Below are 21,184 nucleotides of genomic sequence, written 5' to 3'. Positions count from 1 at the left end.
CCTACTTGTACATAGTTCTTTCCTTTTGCTTGTTTTTTCTTTTCACTCTTTTCTGTAAGTGTATACCTCAGATAAATACTCTGTGGAGATTTGTGATATATATGATTATATGATATATATGCATAATGTCTGAAATACATCTTATGGAAATGTTTGTTTGATAATGAATTTCAATAAAAAATAAATTACAAAGAAGCTGAGCAACATTAATTGGTTAGATGTTTAACTTTGTCATAAACAACTATGACCCTTTGGGAATGTCATGCTGCTGTGGTGGAAAGCTGAGGTTAGCAATAAGCCTCCATCACATACTCAACAGTGGCAAAACACTAAACTATGGTAAAATATAACTGAAGGTATCTCTAGAATGAGTGGTATTGATTCTCTTCACAGATAAGACCAAAGGCTATAAAAATGAGAGGAAAATATCCAGGTGGATGTAAGGAACCAGGAGAAATTGGAGTGAAAAACGTTGTGTCAAAGGTTAAGGTTCCTCCAAGAGGGCCACGACCATGTGCTTTGGAGGCTCGGGTGCCTCATTGATTCTGAGAGCTATGCTGGCTGGAATTAGGGCTTTGCCTCTTGGTAGGGTCACCCATGCAAAACAGTTTAAAGGATAGAGGCCAGTAGTCCACCGTCCTCCAGGTTTGGGGGTTCAGTTCAGTTCAGGGCTAACAACCCTGACTGATAAAACAAAATTATCACAGAAGCAGCAGTAAGAATTCCTCCACACCTAAGTGCGACGGTATTCTTAAGTCTCCACCCGGGACTTTGAAGACTGACAGTAGTGAAAACCAAGAAGCTCCTGGCATGATGAAAGAAGCAGTGAACACCACAGGAGTTGGAGGACCTTCACTGCTGCCCTGAACACCAGCGGCGTAACGGGCGGTACGTAGCTAAGTAAAGGTTGTGTTGTGGGAGTGAATGTTGGTAACGCTAGTCATGAGCAAATACCGGGCCAGGGATGAAATGCCACAAGTTTCAAACCGTGACGGGCGAGAAAACTGTGGAAGGCACTCAAACATTTCGGCACAGTGAGTTAACGACGGGGGATAAAAATCATCATTCCATCAATGGTGAAAGATCGCAACTTACGCGCAGATTCATAGCTCTCTGCTGTCTCACGAGAGCTGCGCAAAAATGAATAGTCAATTGGGTTATTCTACGAAAAAAAGAGGCATTTAAATCTGACTAATAGTTTTCCTTTCAATCCTGTCCATTGATTCAACAAATACTTTGTGGGTTGATGTTTATGTCTCGACGGCATGACCGGAAGCCGCTTCCTTGAATGGGAAAAAAGCCGATGATAAGAAGCGGGAAACAACCCCTCATCGCCGGGCTGAAAAAGATGAATCAAACATTTTTTCTGCAGTGGGTCAATGGGGAGCTGACAGCCCGTGTTGACGTCAGGTCTGCGAGGAACGGGCGTTCCCCAGGGCTGGACCTCCAATCTCTCTCGTGGAAGGCGGGGAATCCCGTTCCCCTGCACCTTGTGATTCGCTCCCGCAGCTATCCAAGCCCTGCCCTCCCACTCAAATTAAAACTACCTCTGGACTCCTGGTGCAAAATTGAACTGACCTGTGGAACCAGCGTGCTCCTGAAGACTGATAAACTCAATCGGAACATCCGAGTACTTAGAACAGAGCAAGAGGAGGGGAAGGAGGCACAGATTCTGATCCCGACGATAAATTCAAGGGTGCTGTGTAACAAGTTCCACATGGATCTGAGCACGGGGGTGCAGAAGGTAAGCCGGAATGGTTTGAAGTCAGCAGCTGGAGTTGTTCAGCTCGCTCTCTGAGGCGATCTGAAACAAACTGCTTAGGTTAAAGGGGATTTTTCCAGCATTCGTTTGCGGTGAGAGTTCACCTAACTTAACTGTCGAGTTACAATCGCAATGTGATCCACCTCTGAAAGGTATTTGCACTAAATGTACTGCCAGTGTTGTCTGATCACTTTAGATAGCGGGCCGGTTGTTCGGCTTCTCCACTTTTGTTTAACGCTAGCTGCGAAAGTGGATTTGGTACTGAAACTGATGCCCATCCTAACTCTTTCCTCGATCAACTCCCTCTGGGCACTGACAGAGGTGAATTATTTGGTCGTCATTAACCTGTTCTTTGCGTCGATGGTGACAACTAGAGGGAGAGCCAAGGCTGGAAATTTGGAGTAGCACGCTCGCCAGCAATCTTTATGTGTTGCTCTTTGAGTCGGTGGCATTGGGAGCTTTCCTGATGTACCGTTACCCAACTTGCGCGGGATATTGGGAGGACGGGGAGCCAGACCCCTCGGTGTGGCGGGGCAACAGAGGAATCTCAGTGTAAATGATATTATGCGGGGAGTGAGTAAATGGAACTTCGGGATCTGATTCGCAGGCTGCCAAAAAGAGGGACTACTCTCAAGAACCCCCCGCCCCCCCAACCCCCGGAATCGGTCAGATAAAAAAGTTTGCTTTAGATCGTTATACCATGAGTAAACCTGCCGACTAGGAGTTAAGGGTCACTTCTTCTGTACACGCACACGATGTCTATTTTGTTTCATTTAGTCAACCCCAGGCTATGTTTGCTGCCCATGGGCTGGGGAATGAATGGGGTGTTTATACTGAGTTGCAAGGTCCTCAGGTTATATGTATTATCGTTGGCGGGACGGAACGAGTCCATGAAAGTGACCAAGTGGCATTTACAGACAGCCGGAGATCCTAAATCCAGATTTTTGTTTAGCAGGTACACTTTCTAAAGTTCTACTCTGACATGGAAAGTTTTCCTACTCGTTCGCTTTAGAAAATACCGTTCGTAGAAGACCACTGAATGTCTGATTTGCTTCTGATTCATACAGGGATTGTAGTTTTGTTTCCCATCCGCAGACGTTTTTAATTCAATTCAATTCAATTTCTCATTCCTCAGCACACGAGTGTAAAGGAGATCGAAATGATTGCTACTCCAGATCCGATACAGCATTAAAAAACACGATAAGAAACAAGAACGCAATAAACATAAATGTAAAAGCGAACGGGGGGTACGGTAGTGGATCGGTTAACACACCAGCATTACAGTGCCGGCTGTAAGACTGGGGTTCCATTCCCGCCGCCCTCTGTATGGGGTCGCCCCGTGACCACGTGGGTTTCCCGCGGGTGCTCCGTTTTCCTTCCATAGTCCAAAGCGGACGGGCGATGCTTAGTGAGTTACAGGCATGCTATGCCATACTTGCGGGCTGCCCAGCACGATCATCGCTGATTTGATTGACGCTAACAACGTATTTCATTGTATGTTTTTGTTTTGGTATACATGTGAGAAGGGTGCTGTGGGGTGTCCAGGGAGGGGCACCACCTCTGGTGAAGGCAGTTCACCCGCTATTGGTCCCCAGCGGCTCCGAGTAGCTGCTGGCATGCGTCAGTTGCCACATCCTGTCCACCGCTTCCAAGCGAGGGTAGCCGGCGACGGTATAGGGCATGCCTGACTGAGCATGCGAAGCCGGCTCTGGTGGATTGGCGGATGAGATCTACAGTGATACAGTGGACGGCGGTAGTGCCACGCTCCGTGGAGAGCGAAGGGCATGACAAGGCACATAAGACGACATGGCCATCCACTGCACCAAGGAAGACCCCAGTCTGTGACACCCGTTCGTACCACTGGACCCGGCTGAGAGCGTGGAACTGCCCAGAGCTTTGCCACTTAAACAAACTCCCGCACAGATCTCCTGTCAACACGGACAAATACTACACGTGACGAATAAACCTAATCTTTAAATGTTTAATCGTATCCTCTAAAACACAATGTACACTTAACTGATTTAGATCACCAGGTGAACACGCTAGTCTCCTTAAGGAAATGGATTGAATCCTTGTCTGCTTTTGGGACTAACATGCTAGTGGTTGAAGTACAACAGTCCATTCTCTCAGTATCCTGGGCTGCACTGCAACCACTGTCCTTAACCACGCCAAACCTCTGTGCACTGATGCAGCTGACTGTACCGGAAGCACAAGATGAAGACCTTCCCTTGCTACAGAGGTGCCGGCCATCTGTGATACTGGAAGTTTCAAGATTTAAAAAAAAATCTCTGAAAGTAAAGGAACAATTGATCGAATCCATGGCCTTAAAAATACTTAATCGTAAGAGATACTGCTGGAAATCCAGAGTAAAATACACAAAATACTGGAGGAGCTCAGCGGGCCAGACAACATCTATGGGAAGGAGTGGAGTCCACGGTTTGGCCCTCCCAGTTCTTTCATTAGGACTTGGACGGGGGGGGGGGGGGGGGTCAAAAAAGATGGGGGCAGGGGATAGGTGAAGCCAGGTAAGGGGGAAGGTAGGTGGGGTTGAAGTGACAAGCCAGGAGGCGATAGATAGAAGAGATAAAGGAATGAAGTACAAGTAATCTGTTGGGAGATGAGAGTGGACCATGGGAGAAGCTGATAGGCTGCTGAGGAGAAGAGTGGGGGGTAAAAGGGGAACCAGACAATGATATTTTTTGAAACAATATATGAAATTAATCAAAATATATTTATTATTGTGGATACTAGAACTTTGTTTAAATTAAATCAATTTCAATGAAAATCGGGTGTGCATTCTAATAATAAGAAGGCAGTAAGTGGCCCCAGCCTCATGGCAGGAATCAAACATTACCCACTTAGAGAGACATAGAGTTCACCATGTACATGCTGACTAGCTGTCAAACTGTGCTAGTCCTATTTCCTTTTACGACTTAGAGTACTAGTCAGCAGACCTGGCTATCTCCACTATCTTCAGTAGCACTGGTAAAGTCACATCTTTTCCTCACTGTTGGACCTTCAAGCATTTGACTAATTTGCATTTTTGGCTTGAAGCAGAAATAGTTTTGTTGTTGACATAAGGAAGTTGTCAGGAAATGACAGCCAGCAGAAGTGACTTCTGGCGGAAGGGAAATTTTACACATTACAGCATGAAAAGGAGGCAAGGGCAAGAGTGATGATACCAGCACAATTTCCCATCCTTTTCAATCAGAAGATCGACAGAACAGAATATTTGAAAGGAAGAATGGCTTCCATATAGATACTGCCTGTAAGCACAGGAGCAAATAATTTTCTGGAAGATTTGATTTCTACAAATCTTTTGCAATTGTTCAACAGCTTATGCGGAATGCTGTGGAGACATTTACATTTGTGCTTTCACAAACTTTTTATTCACTGCAAATGGTTGAAGAGCTTCAAACCATCATCCTCCTGCCAATCTATTCCATCTCCCATTTTGATTGGTTAAAGGCACCCCTTACCGTGTGACCATTTGATATATGGTGCTGGGTCAAAGAAATGAATGATTGAGAGAAATGCAGCTGTAATTTTCTGAATGGAAAATGTACACGTGTCTGCTGTCAGCCTGGACAATATGGCTGAAAGTTGCAGTAGGCAAGACAGTAACCAGATCCCTCATTATTTGCTGTTATTACACACTCTGTGCAGTTCTAGGGAGATATGGAATGGAACCAAACCCTTCAGCCCACTGAGTCTGCACTTAAACACTTAATTAATGCTGATACTTTCCGAGCTCACTTTACTCTCTTTCATTCCTTTTAACTGTGTCCACAATTTTATCACTTGCCAACATGCAGATGCAGTTTATAGTGGTCGGCTAACCTAGCAATGTGCACATTTTTGAGAAGGAAACCAGGGCACATGGAGAGAACACGTTGTTTGGTGGTCTTTAGCAGTTGTCCCACAGTGCCACCTTAGTGTTTTCTCCGGTATTCTTCCTTAAGAAAGGAGATGGAAAGTAACGTTTTAAATCAGAGATGTGGTGTAACTGTAATGCTAAGCTTCAATCATGCAGCAGTTCTTTACCATGGTGTTGATGTGTAGGTATTTTGGGATACTTCGGTCTGGTATGAGAAAGGGCTTTTGACTTATCCTGTCCTTTTCAGCACCTTTTGACTTCAGCTGTTGTTATTAGTTACCATTCCCTATTTGTACTCGTGACAGAAGTTTACTTTTCTTAAATCATAGATACATCAATCTCAAAGGTCAAATTGATTATGGAAAGAAAGGTTAAGACCTTATAGAACAATTTTAGATAGTAAAGCCCTAAAAGATGGTAGCAATCTGAGCAAAAAAAAACTATGTAATATTTCTTCACTTCCAAACTAATGAGAAGGAGAAGTTGATGCATTTAAGATAGGCGAGCGGGAGATTTTGGACACACACTAGCCATTAATAACTGAAGGACAGTGAAGGCGGTGGAAATGGATTGTAAAATGTATTGGGGATGAATGGCAAAAGAAGGTTATTAGATGAAGACAATTTCTTTTCTGGCTGTCTGTATAGGAATATGAGAGACAGAATGAATGGAAAGGCTGCCATAGAAATGCTAGCAATATTAAAGCTGTGCATTAAAGAGATAGAGAGATCACAGTGTGATGTGTCTCTCTCACACCATCTGTTTCTAACCACTTCCTGGCTGTGAAAATGTTAGCAGCAGAAATGTGTAATGGTGATGTATGATGGAGCACACATGCATTTCAAGAGTCTTGGCTCACCAGGTGATTCCAGGCTCTTTCTGAACCATACCAGCACCTTCTTTGTCTTGGCAGCTGTCTCTTGTAACCCTGCCCTTATTTACCATTATTGCTTTGCAATTCAGCGTTTTAGGAACCAGAAGAAATACTTGTTTCGTAGTCAAGAATTGATTATATGATTCTTACTTTACTAACAAAGGATCCTTTTGGTGATTTTGAAGTATTTGTTGGGTGGACTGGTCACTAATCACAACAACACATTTAGTGACTCTGAAATTAATCTGAATGTTTTTGATTTGCTTTACACACCTTCACAAATTTCGCTGGCATCAACATTAAAAACAGAAAGAGAAAATCAATGTTGTTTACCTGAAGTAGTTAAATGAGTTATTTTTATGGCACTTGTGACAATTATATTATGCCTATAAAGTTAATATCAAAGAGTTTACGCTAATTATTGGATCAATGCCTGATGGGAGTCTAGTTAACTCCATACATGTGCAAAACATTGTTTTTCATTTAGTACTGGGATGCCAGACTGAGCTAATTGACTGCAATCATAATGCTCCTGATTAAAAATGGAAGGGGGAAAATTAAGAGGGAGTCCTGCTGCAGTGTTTCCAGTGGTTACTTAGCAAGATTTAACTACTCAGGCTGCATCAGGGGAATTGAACTTGTAGTTAAACTGGATAGTTAGAAGGAGGCATGTGCGTACTTTATTGACAGTCAGGATGAACAACCAATCTGCTGAATTACCCTGGACCCACCTACTGTTGGACTTGGTTGCTCTGGCCGCTGCAAACCCCACTAATATTTTTTCCCAGATGTGAACGGCTGGACAAGCTGACCTACAGCACTCAGAAAACACTTGTTGAAGTGGAAAAGGTTCCAAGAAACAAGAGGACCTTGGACACCACATCCTGAGACTCCACTCTCTGGACCACACTGAAAGCTGTTACTGCTCCAATGTACAATTACAATGACAGGAAGAACGCAAGCTAGGCCTCACTGGGGAGTCTTTTAATGATTTTTTAAAATGTTTTGCACTATGCTGCTGCCACAAAACAACAAATTTCATTGCATATGTCAGCGATAATAACCTTCATTCTGATTCTGAACTCATTGGCTGTAAAAAGCTTTGTTAAATTTTTGCACATGCCTGACGGAGACACTTTGAAAAGCACCAAGTATATTTAAATAATCTAAAATAATTAATATTTTTTCGTTGTGTAACACTAAAAAATCAACAGCATTAAAATAAAAATTAAAATAAAAATAAAACAGCATTAAAGTGAGTTAAGCCTCTTTTACTTTCAAGATATGCTTAAACTAATCCAAGACATTCATGACCATAAAACAACACTAGACAAAGGGGAATATTGGCTGTAATGGTGTATATCTATTAGGTAATTTAAATTATGTACAATGAAGTAATACTGAACCGAACAGTACTCACAATCTGTTTTATTGAAACCCTAGAGAATCACTCCCAAGTGAGTGCAGTGTGTGGTCCCATGTTCCCCTCCTGCGTCCTATAGACTGTAAGTCCATTTTCCCCAGTTTCTTTCTTTCTCTCTCTCTCTCTCTCTCTCTCTCTCTCTCTCTCATATTAATATATTTGCATTAATAATGCTTTGTTGTTAATAATTGCTGTTTGAAATATTAGCATTAAGCATGCTCTGAAATGCTGTTTTGTTCCAACAATGATATTGATACAACTACATTGAGTGGCCCAGTGCTATGACACTTAGTGCCCTGCCTCCCACTTCCACAAACCCATGTTCGATCCTGCCCTTGGCTGCCCTAGGTGTGGAGGACTTCCTCCCCCTGACTCTGTCATTTTTGCAAGCTTATTTTCCTTGGATTGCGAAGGATGATTTTGACATGATGTCATTCTGGAGAAGGACTGAAATATCTAATGGCAGAAGACAAACATGTTGAAAAGTAGTAGCCAAGTGGGAAACCTGCCAAAACGTTTACACCAATTCAATAGCCCTGTACCGTAAATTATGATGGGAAGTCAAGGTATGAATGTGTTCTAGAGGTATTAAATGTTTCCTCAAAGAAAGAGGGAATGAGGATTATGGTAAATTGGAATGAGTGCTGAGGATCCATCAAAAAGGAAAGAGCTTGTTAGAACGAATGTTTCTCATGTTTGACTGGCACATATCAATATGTAAAGGCAGCTGAGATATGTTAGAAACAAGAGAAAATCTGCGGATGCTGGAAATCCAAGTAACTCACAAAATGCAGGAGGAACTCAGCAGGCCAGGAAGCATCTGTGGAAAAGAGTACAGTCAACGTTTGGGCCAGCCCAAACATCAACTGTGCTTTTTTCCTCAGATGCTGCCTGGCCTGCTGAGTTCCTCCAGCATTTGTGTGTGTTACTGAGATATTTTAGCCTAGACTTCACCAATATCACATAAATCTGGAAGGGCTACACTAATTTCTCAAGTGTTCTGCTTTTTCCTCATACTGCCCATTTACTCCAGTTGTGATCAGGATATCTATTTCTGCGTAATCAATGTCGAATACTCTTGCTGATATATTGGCCTGCAGCTGGTGGTTATAATCACAGGAAAACTCAGCATTGGCTATCATTACATGTTAACCTGGTCAATCCAGAGTTTGCTGTTAATAATTCCTTTCCCCTCCACAGCCTTCGAGAGTTTAATCTTCTGAAATCTCAAGAGCATGTACAGGAATGTCAAACTGACCATTTTTGACAGGACTCATTGATCATATTGTACACATTTAGCCATGTCAAAACATCAGCTTGAAATAAGCAGCCATATGTTCACCATTTCAACATGAATACATGTATTATGAAGCCAAAAGAATAATTGAATCCACAGAATTTTCTAGATTTGCCATAGTTGGAGTGGAGTAAATGGTGCAGCTGTCAGTGTACTAAGGGGAGCAGAAAAAATTCCACACTCTACCAGGCCAGCACAAGCTGACAGCTAATGGGAATAACCTGCCCCACAGCTAGGAGAACAGGCACCCATCATTTCTAAGCCTGTAACCAAATACAGCTGCGCACGTTCCAGGGATCACCTGGCTATTTCAATGCAGTCATCTCTTTTTTTTTTGCTCAGCACATTGCTCTTGGTAATGTTCATTCTTAATATGCAATTGACTGGGAAACATCGCCAAATGTGTTTATGAAGAGAGAATAGCCTGAGTGAAAAATATTGAAAATTAGCAAGCTTAGAGATGAGAGTATCTAACATTTCACACATGACAGCACTTTGGCAAAAGCACAACTGAGTTTCAGTTTAATCTGCATTCTCTAGAAAGGATGAAAAATGCCTTCTTTTTCCCCCAGCAGAACTACATATAATCCATGATTATACACTTAGTGGCCACTTTATTAGGAACTTCCTGTATCTAATAAAGTTGCCACTGAGTCTGTGTTTGTGGTCTTCTGCTGCTGAAGCCCATCTACTGTAAGGTTCAACGTGCTGGGCGCTCAGAGGGGGTTTTCTGAACATCACTGTTGCAATGTGAAGTTATTTGAGTTACTGTCACCTTCCTGTCAGCTTGAACCATTCTGACTTCTCTCACTAACAAGGCATTTCTGCCCACAGCTGCTGCTTACTGGACGATGCTTTATTTATTTTTCACAACTCTGTAAACTCTGGAGACTGGTGCACATGAAAATCCCAGGAGATTAGCAATTTCTGAGGTGCTCCATCCACCCTGATTGGTACCAGCAATCATTCCATCGTCGGAGTCACATTTCTTCCCAATTCTGATATTTGGTCTAAACAACAACTGAACTTCTTGACTATGTCTGCATGCCTTTACGCATTTGGTTGCTGCCACATGATTGGCTGATTAGATAATGAACCTGTGTACTTAGTGAAATGACCTCTCAAAGCAGATTGTTAAAGGACAGTGCTGACTCCAGTGCTGAAAGCCAATATTAACATATTTACAGTGCCTTAAGGAGACTTATCATGAAAGTCTGACATTTCATAGGCTGTGATTACTAATTTTGATCCACTAACATGATGTATATCAGTCACAAGTTTCAACACCTATAGTGAACTGGACTTCTTCCATTGGCAACGCATCACCAGCAACCACTGATCAAAAAACTTCTTATGAAACAAAATGGGAGCTATGCTTTCAACATTCCTTTGAAAATACCAGACTAAAACAATCCAAACGTCCATGGGACTAGTCCAATGACCACAGGCAAATTCCGCTGCCTGATCAGAGAAAGATGAAAACATGTGTCTCCTCCCAACCTCAATGGAATTCCAAAGCAATTATGCATTTTTACATTATTTTGATTTTTGCTTTTCAAAAGTCTGCCACCGGATTTTTAATACAATATAAATATTTAATGAAGTACAAATGGGACATAACTAGATTAATTGAATTGATAATTTATAAGATTAAATACACGAGTTCTGAAATCAGCTTAACTACGCAGTGCTGTGATTTTCCAAAATGCAAACTGCATTTTGATCTACTATTAATTTGACCAACTATTGAGTCTGCAATTGGAAAGGGACACGAATATAATTGTTTACACTAGGCACTAAAATACCTACATATTTATAACTAAGTTTGATAAAATATGTTTTCTACAGTTTCTAGATCAAATTCGAATTAAGTTCAAATTCATACATGAATATAAACAAATGAAGCAGCATTCCTCCAGAGCCAGGGTGGACACGTTATCAACGGCAGATAGCACATAGGTTTCTGATTTCAAAAATGTATACTGTCACAAAGAAAAACAAATAAAGCTCAAGTCCCTGAGTGGCAGGACTGTAGATTTTCATGGTGCAACTTGTTTTTCCACTGAGCAAACATCAGAGGCAGTGCCTTTGAGAGGGGCTTAGCAACTCCCCCCCCCCCCACCAGCAACCCAGCATGGATTCCAGTGCGCCCAGCAGAGTCGCCTGCTCTCTCCCATGGGTGGCTGCAACAGGCTGCTGCACCCAAGGTGGCTCCATGGATGAGGCATAGCCCTCACCACAACTGAATTAATAGAACTCCCCTGCCATCGATCTCGGCAATAAACCAATGAACTGAACTTGCAGCAGTCTGCATTACCAATGTCCAACAGGGTCTTGCAATCCCAATAAAAAGTCTAAGACAATCACTCGCTCCACTTGTTGGATCATGCACTGTCTTGACACAGTGGTACACAACAAGCCCAGGTGACAACACAATGATACACAATATGTCCAGCTCAGTTTCTATTGAGCAACTCACTGATGGTATAGTCCTGCAGTACTTGATGTTCATAGTGTCCATCACTGACTTGTGATTCTCAAAAAAGACTTCCAAGATAAACAATTGCCCCTATGATTGGGTCTGGAGCTTCCTGGAAGCTACCAATACTAAATATAAATGGCAGTGAATTGATTTACAGAAGCATATATCTTTTAGATAATCATTGGGGATGTTTCCTTTCCTAATTGTCACCTTGGCCTCAGCAACACCCCAATGTGGGCAATTCCAGGGAATCAGTCAGAAATCAGGTGCTTACTAAATATTCCTGTCAAATTCCTAAGAATATTATATTTTACTGGGTAAGCAGGAATGAGCTTTTAATGACAGACTAAATCATTATTATTGCTTGAACAGCCATTATAGTCATAAAAATCAAATTTTATGATATACTTGTTTTTTCAGAAAAATATTCAGTTTAATCTATTCATCTTCTTTTTCAAAAGAAAAAAATGCAGATTTCACCACAGAAATGTAAAAACCAAATAATGTGACATGAAATGTTAGCAGTTTCCTTTTCCACCAATGTTGCCTGACACACAGAGTTATTCCAGTATTTTCTGTTTTTGTCTATTGACTTTGAAATGCCTTTTGATGATATGCTGGAACCTACCTTAATAGCACAAATGCATTAATAATTGTTTCAAAATTAGGTTCAAATCACAGCATCCTGCTGCCTGATTTGGTGCCAATGAGAATTAGTTGTCTACATAGAAAGGCTATTCAGCCCATCACACCCATGCTGATCATTAACCACTGATTATACTTTAAGATCGAAATTAATTTATTATTAAAGTATACATACAATGTACAACGTTGATATTTTTCTTCTTGCAGGGAGCCACAAAACTTAGAAACACAATAAACCTGTTCAAAGAAAAGCCCCCATATAAGACCATCAAACACCAGATGTGTGGGGAAGAAAGGACAAATCGTGCAAACAATGAGAAGTAAACCAATAACATTAATCACCGAATCCTCAAAAATGAGTCCTCAGAGCTGTTCTGATGGTCATCCTCAGCACTACTCTGATGGCCGCAGACCACGGTGCAGAGATAGTCCAGCCCAGACATGCACCAATCAAATCTCACACGTGGTGAAAAAGGAAGTAAACAAAAAACACTGGGAACATGAACCGCAGAGTCCTCAGAGTGAGTGCACAACTGTGGAGCATATTCCGCCTGAGGCGAGCCCATCCAGAAGTCTAATGGTTGCAGGCACCAGCTGCTCCTGAACCTGGTGGTATGGGACCTAAGTCTCCTGCACCTGCACCTAGATAATCATGTCTCACTATAACCACTGAACCAAAGGGTTACCGTTTCATAGCCAATAGACACACTATTCATCTGATGGGTGGCCTCTTTGAAACATCCAAGATTCTGGGATTTGCAGGATAGATGCCAAGCGATTTTTTTTTAAGTATAGTTTAAAATAATTGTTTTCTCTAACATAAGCAAATACAAGGCTGAATAGAAATTTCAAAAACAGAGTAACTGTGCTTGTTGGAAAGGCAGAAAGCGAAGAACTAAGCTTTGGATCCCAATGTTTCCAAATTGAAGAACATAATAACTCAATCTGAAAATATGAAAAAAATGCTAGTGGAAAAGTAGTTATTTATTAATTGCCTCCTTTTATTATTGAATGCATTTATCTCAACCTTTCTCTTCTAATTTCAAAAAAAGAAAGCACATTCATAACAGTAACCTCTTTGCCTTCCTATAGAACTTTCCAGAACTAATGAGATGTCCTCCTTCTTCAAAGCAAGGGGCTTTCTTTCCACTGCTATCGACGTTGCCCTCACCCGCATCTCTTCCATCTTGCACACATCTGCCCTCACTCCATCTACCTGCCATCCCATTAGGGATAGGGGTCCTCTTGTCCTCACCTACCACCCCACCAGTCTCTATGTCCAGCACATAATTCTTCATACCTTGCACCATCTCAAGCGGGATCCCACCACCAAATATAACTTTCCCTCCCTCCCAATTTCTACAGGGATTGCTCCCTACATGACCTCTTTGTCCATTCCCCCCCCGCCCCCCCACTGATCTTCCTCCTGGTACTTATCCTTGCAAGTGGAACAAGTACCACACCTGCCCCTACACCAATTTGCTCATGACCACTCAGGGCCCCAAATAGTCCTTTCGGGTGAGGCAACAACAACAACCTGTGAGTCTGTTGTGGTTACCTGCTGTATCTAGTGCTCCCGATGAGGTTTCCTGTGCATCAGTGAGACCTGACATAGATTGTGAGGCTGCTTCACTGAGCACTTACATCTCCATCTGCCAGAAAATTCAGGATCTCAATTCTACTAGCCATTGCCATTCTGACATGTCAGCCATGGCCTCCTCTACTGCTGCGATGAGCAGGAGCAACACCTTATATTCTGTCTGGTTAGCCTCCAACCTGATGGCAAGAACATTGAATTCTCAAACTTCCTGTAACTGAACCCCCCTCCTTCACCATTCACCATCCCCATTTCCCTCTCTCAGCTTATCTCCTTACCTGTCCCAACACGTACCTCTGGTGCTCCTCCCCATTACTTTTCTTCCATAGGCTATCCTTTCCTATCAGCTTCCCCTTCTCCAATCCTTTATCTCTTTCAGCATATCAGCTCTTTACTTCAACCCTCCTCCTTTCCCAGTTCACCTATCAACTACTACCTTGTACTACATGTTCACCTTCTCCGACCACCTTACTCTGACTTCTCATCTCTTTTTTCCAGTCCTGAAGAAGGGCCTCAACCCAAAACATTGACTATTTCCTCTTCTCCACAGATGCTGTCTGACCTTCTGAATTTCTCCAGCATTTTGTGTGTATTACTTTGACTCCTACCGCCTGCAGTTTTCCTCTTGTTTGCCTTCCCGTAGTTGAGGTAAACATCCTTTTGGCTGATACTTGAGAGAGTCAGGCCCCAATGTTACGGTCATAAGGCAAATCCAGCCTCCTGAGATGTCGCTATCCTTTCAATGTTTCAAATGTGTTTCTGTTTGTTTAGCAGAGCATGCTTCACGTAATCTCAAACAAAATATTGTGTAATGTTACAAACTTTCAGGATTTTCTGAAGCCAAAACTAATATTACTGCAATTATGAATGCTGTTCAGCTTATTACATTTTACAGTTGAATTTTTGTACAACATTGCTTTCAGGAATTCCAGCAATGTTAATTAGAGACAATAGAAGTATGTAGCTAGACTAATTTGATGCTCTATGTAAATTTGCTCAGACCCAAGTGGGATAGAGAATTAAAATGCAACCAAAAGCTTGTGGTTGTTCCTGCAAAGTAAAGGCAGGTATTCTGTGAAGTTGTTAGTGTTTAGGTTCTCCAAAAGCAGAGCATTGCATTGGAAGTGCAACTAAATTGCTTCTGACCAAGGACCCTTTTGGTCACTGGATGGTGGGAAAGAAAGGGGTAAAAGAACAGTGATTGATAGTGGTTGTATGAGAAACTACCACAAAGAGGGGAATGATTATTGGAGATGGAAGAATGGCCCAGACACTCATAAATCAGAGCAGGTTGTTTATCAGTTTTCATAGTGAGAGACCAGTCAGGATACCATTGCAATACTCAAGACAGGACAAAACAATGATGAGGATGAAAATTTCAGCAGCACATGAGCTGAAGCATGGTCAAAGATTTAGAATTAGTAGCTGAGCTTAATGATACTGTAGGGATGGGGTTGTGACCTGAAACTCATTACCAGCAATTATGAAACAGATAGGCTGGTTCAATTTCATAGAACACTGCAGCACACTACAGGCCTACAGGACGTTGTACCAACCTTTTAACTTTCACTAACATGCTCTGCTAAACAAACAGAAATACATTTGAAACAGAAATAGTTTGACTTAAGTACCTATGCTGGATTTGCCTTATAACCCTAACATTGGAGGCTGACTCTGTCAAGTATCAGTCAAAAGGATGTTTACCTCAACTATGGGAAGGCAAACAAGAGGAAAAACTGCAGATGTTGGCTATCAAAGTAATACACACAAAATGCTGGAGGAATTCAGCACACCAGACAGCATCTATGGAAAAGAGGAAATAGTGAACGTTTTGGGCCGTGACCCTTCATCAGGACTGGAAAAAAAGAGGTGAGAAGTCAGAGTAAGGAGGTTGGGGGAGAAGGGGAGTTGATAGATGAAACTGGGTGAAGGGGAGGGGTGAAGTAAAGAGCTGAGATGTTGATTGGTGAACGAGGTAAAGGATTGAAGAAGGGGAATCTGATAGGAGAGGACAGAAGGCCATGGAAGTAAATGAATGGTGAGGAGCACCGGAGGGAGGTGTTGGGCAGGTAAAGAGATAAGGTGAGAGAGGGGAATGGGAACGGGGAATGGTGAAGGAGGGGTTGAATCCTAACTGAGCATTTCATATCTAGTTGTAAGAGAGAATGATGGAATTAGTGGACTAGAAACTGATGAGGAAAGTTTCCTTTGGACTTGTTCTTCAGTATTTTGTTTGGTAAGATTTTAGTTCATTCATTGCTGGATGTCTGACAAGCAGTGTGGAAGTTTAGAGACAGAAGCCTCTAGCAAGGCCTTTGACAAGGTCAAATGTTACAAGCTGGTTAAGAATTTAAGATCACATGGAATCCAGGGTGTGCTAGCCAAGTGGATATAAAATTAGTTTAGTGGCAGGAGTCAGGGAGTGTTGGCCGAGAGTTGCTTTTTAGATTGGAGACCTGTGACCAGTAGGGTGCAATAGGACTCCTGCTATCTGTCATGTATATTAATTTGGATGCAAATATAGCTAGTGAGGTTAACAGACTTGCAGATGACACCAAAATTGATAGAATAATGGAAAAAGATGTCAAAGCTTACAATCAGATCTAGATAAACTGGGAAAATGGGCAAGACAATGGCTGATGGGATTTAACCCCCACATGTATAGGGTGGTGTATTCTGGGAATTTGAACCAGGACAGGCCATACATGACCATGGCTCTTAGAAGTGTTGCTGGACTGAGACGAACTAGTGACACAAATACATGGCTCCCTCAGAAAACAAGTAAGCAAGTTGATGAAGAAAGAAACTGGCATGATTGCCTTCTTTAGTCAAAATATTGAGTGTAAGTGTAGAGATGCCATTTTACTATTGCCAGAACATTGGTTCAGTAGCATTTGGAGTATTGTGTGCAGTTCTGGTCACCATAAAAAAGGCAAGGATGTGATTAAGCTAGAAAGAACACAGAAATGTAAATGTAACAAGGATCCTGCAAGGATTGAAGGGCTTAAGTCATCAGGAGGGATAGAAAAGATTGTGTCTGTTTTCTCTTAAGTGAAAGAGGCTTACTGGTGACAAGATGGAGATTCATGAGAGACTTAGTGTAGAAAGCTAGTACCTGTCTCTCAGGGTAGAGGTATCTAAATCTAGAGGGCGTAGGTTTAAGATAAGAGGGAAGAGTTTTAGAAAGGTTCTGTGGGGTAAACCTTTCACATGAAAAATAGTTGGTATCTGGAATGAGCTACCAGATGTAATGGTGGAGACAGGAGCAGTAACAACATTTAAGAGGCATCTTGACAGATACTTGAATAAACAGGGCATAGAGGGACATCTAGTTAATGCAGGAAAGAGAGAATAGTATGGGATAGACATGCATGATGGTCAGCATAGGTATAATGGGCCCAAGGGCCTGTTCCTGGGCTGTACTGCTTTATGATTCTATGACTCCTGCTTCATTCTGCCAGTTCCTTGGAAGCTTGCCTAAAGTTGAGGGAGTTAAGCCAAGATTGAGCATTCCAGTGTGGGTTGTTGGCTGTTATCAAATTTATTATTCATCACTTATTATCAAATATATTTGCAGTTCATAGCAAGCTTTCTCGTGTTTAGTTCTCTGAACCTAATATTTGTAAGAATAAGTATCTGGCCTGTTATTAAATTCTACTCCCTTTATTTTTGTGATGTGAACATTGCTGACAAGGCTACTATTCCTGTACTAGGGAATTTGATGGTAAGTCATTTTCCAGAAAGGCTGCAGTCTAGGCATTGAAGTGCAACCATTGTGTTCTCAGCTCAGATAATCTTCAAGTCTATCTAGATAAAGTGAGAGGCGATTGGAGCCAGCTCAATCATATTGTCAACTATAATTGCATAACATTTATATTTCATTCCGTAAGCATTGTTACAGTCCTTTCTGGATCGCTTAGCAACACTCAGAAAAGTGATCTGTTTTTTCTTTGTGTGGTATGGCATGGTGAATTGTTATGCAATATTCAGTGCTCCATTTGGAGGACCACATTACCTTGAGTATTGCCCGCCATCTATTCACCATCCTCAACCTCGCACAGCATTGCTGGTGTGATTTTCTTTCCAACTCCATATATGTAGGGACAGTCGGGCCTCAATCTCTGTTCCATCTACATTCTCCTCCTGAGCCTTGGGAGGATGACTAAGAGATATGTATTCAAATATGAAAATATGCATCACTTAGTTGGTCATAGCTGAATTTTATGGCAGTGGATTGAATATCATATCACACTACACACCATATCCATGCCATTCTACCACAGCCTTTATGTGGTAGAATTTTTCAACCTCCTATTATTTAGATATCAGAAGTTTAAGATTTGTTGGATATAAACCTTCACAGGTTTATAGCTGGGGCTTGAATATAGCTGGAAATTTTTAACATGTATGGATCATGAAACTTCGTCCTTGACAATATCTCTTTTAACTTGCCAATCTTGCTTGCATTTGGTTTTACCTTTTGTAAAAACTGTCTGCATCACAACTTCCAGAATGCAGCAATATTTCAGTGAACAATATGTTGAGTAATTAAATATATGGGCAATGATAGCATATTAAAGGAAGTATACTCAAGTTAGAGCAAAGTATTTACATATTAGGTGTTGACATTAGCTTTTTCATATTAATAGTTGATTACAGGTATACTTTGTTAAACTTTGAGGAATTGGATCTCTTCATCGTTTTCATCTAAGAATTTGTAGAAATCACTTTTGAATGCAGTAACATTTCTAGCCATATTATTAATTTAATATGTTTTGCACCAACACTATTTCACTTTAATATCCCAGGCTTTTCTTTTCTTTTCTTTTTTTTAAATTTTTTTTATTAGTTTTTCAAAACATTTTACAAATTAAAAACCCCAAATCCCAATGAGGAACATTAAAACAGTGCAAAATTAAGCATACAATAACAATATGCTACAAAGGAAGAGAATTTAGCAAAAAAAAAGCACCTGAATTAAAGACAAATAAGCTTAGTGTCCTCCCCAAGCCCCAGAACACAAGAAAAAACAACAGCAACTCCAGACCAACCACAACACAATATAGAGAGTATAAGTCAGGACAGCCAAACTCCCAGACTGTGAATACACTCAGCAACAGAGGGTAATAATGCCTTCTACCAGAAAAAAAAAGGAGCTGAAAGCAAGGGACCGAAAAGAAAAAAAAACCCTAGTCAAGAGGAAGGTTATGAAAGTACTCGATAAAAGGTCCCCAAACCTTATGGAACTTTAGATTCGAATTGAGAACTGAATAATGAATTTTTTCGAGGTCCAAACAGGCCATGATGTCGTTAAGCCAGTGAGCATGAGTGGGCGGGGCAACATCTCTCCATCTGAGGAGGATCAAGCGTCTAGCCAGAAGAGAGGCAAAGGATAATATTCGGCATTTGGTCGGACCCAGACATATATCCCAGGCTTTTCAAGCAAACTCTTAACAAACTATACTGTCTACATTTCTGTTCAACAGAGAGGTCAGATGTAAGTATCAGTCACTGATGACTGAATATTATGTCGAGGTTAAGTGTGGGAGCAGAAGAATCGAGTTAATAGGAAAGCATTTTCAGAAACACAATGGGCCGAAGAACCATCTCCTTATGTGGTATCGCATGGGTTTGGCAGACTTGTGACAGAACAGATTCTGAATAGTTGGTTAGTTAACTGTGCTCGTTTGGTTGACTGTTTTTTTATTAATTCTTTTAATTTTTTTTTCAGATGTCCATTCTCCATCAGGCTGGAAAAGGAACCCCCTGTCTTGGGTGCAGAGGGATGTGTAAATCGTTTGAGCCTCATCCTTGGAGGTAAATTAACTATCTGGATCCATTCGGAGCCTATTTGACTCATGGTGCTGTGCCTCTTCTTTTTGCAAAACCTACTTACTACTCTTTTTCTAGATGGATTTTGCTACTCTTTTCTATTGTTTATTCAGTTTCCTTTCAAAAGTTACTATTGAATCTGCCTCCTTTACCTATCCAGCCAGTGAGTTGCAAGGAGGATGCATGGATGCTTTTTAAACATTTTTTAAAGGAAGCTGTCCATTACTAATAAATGAATATTTGTCATATTTAGTAGCTGCTGGATAAATGCAAGTTAATGCAACTTCTATTGACTTCAGTGTCCTAAAATGAGAAGCCTTTTACTTGATAATGTACAGTATAATATACAAGAGAAGCAACACCTTATTTTCCGTCTGAAGCCTTCAACTTGATGACAGGAATATTGATTCTTCATTCTCCAGTTTTAAAAAAATCCTCTTCTTCTATTCCCCACTGTCGCCTCCTACCTCTTCTCACCTGCCTATCTCTCCCCCCACCCCTCCTGGGCCTCTTCCTTCTTTTTCTCGTGTGGTCCACTCTCCTCTCCAATCAGATTCCTTTCGCTCCAGCCCTTTACTTCTTTACTTTTCCTACCCACTATCCTCCTTCCCCTACCCCCACCCCCCAACTTTCTATTCTTGTATCTGCCCCCTCATCTCTAGTCCTGAAGAAAAGTCGCAGGCTGGAACATTAACTTCATTTCTACAGATGTTGCCTGACCTGCTGAGTTCCTCCAGCATTTTGTGTGTGCTGCTCTGTATAATTGAACATGTTCTGTTTTCTAACCTATTAACGAGGTAAGGTTTGGACACTTAAGCCTTTCCTTTTGATTGTAAAGAAGCAATTCAGAGCACCGCCTGGGTGCCAGACCCTGACTTGAAGGATAAGCAAGTACAGATGACTTGAATAATTTTAATTTGAATTACAAGTGACTGAAGTGTTCTTGTGTTCTCATTTTTACTTTTTTTAAACTGACTTCTGTACCTTCAATTTGGATGATCATTCAGGTGCTATAATTAGTAAGTTAGCAGATGACCCCCAAATTGGTGACGTGGTGGGCAGTGAAGAAGTTGTTTGAGGTTACAACAGGATCTAGATCAACTGGAAAAGTGGGCAAGGGAATGGCAGATGGAATTCCAAATCAGAAGCAGGTATTTTGCCACTGTCTTATATACCATGAAATTTGTTGCTTTGCAGCAGCAATGCAGTGCAAAAAAATAAAATTGCTATAAATTAACAGATCAATTAAAAGCGCAAAAAAATTAATGACTTACTGTTCATGGATATTGTTTGGAAATCAGATGGCAGGGAGGAAGAAGCTGTCCCTAAATCACTGAGTATGGGTGTTCAGCCTCATGTACCTGCCCCCGATGGTAGCAACAAAAAGAGAGCAAG

General features: G+C 41.4%; 1 protein-coding gene across 2 annotated transcripts in view; it reads left to right on the top strand.

Annotated features, from left to right (window-relative positions):
* The first annotated feature begins 1,288 nt into the window (after positions 1 to 1,288).
* The window catches only part of lmcd1 (LIM and cysteine-rich domains 1), a 63,559-nt gene continuing 43,663 nt past the window's right edge, over positions 1,289 to 21,184 (top strand). Inside the window, exons 1-2 of one of the 2 annotated variants that reach the window (XM_059944372.1) lie at positions 1,289 to 1,744; positions 19,689 to 19,774. In XM_059944372.1, coding sequence (XP_059800355.1) covers positions 1,289 to 1,744; positions 19,689 to 19,774 — 542 coding nt within the window. Of the gene's footprint in view, positions 1,745 to 7,999; positions 8,019 to 19,688; positions 19,775 to 21,184 lie in introns of those variants that run through there. The other variant, XM_059944373.1, reaches the window with a different exon arrangement.

The sequence above is a fragment of the Hypanus sabinus genome, chromosome 19 (assembly GCF_030144855.1).
Source record: "Hypanus sabinus isolate sHypSab1 chromosome 19, sHypSab1.hap1, whole genome shotgun sequence".
Classification (NCBI taxonomy): Eukaryota; Metazoa; Chordata; class Chondrichthyes; order Myliobatiformes; family Dasyatidae; genus Hypanus; species Hypanus sabinus.
Note: the sequence above shows the minus strand (reverse complement) of the source record. Positions and strands in the feature narration are given on the sequence as shown.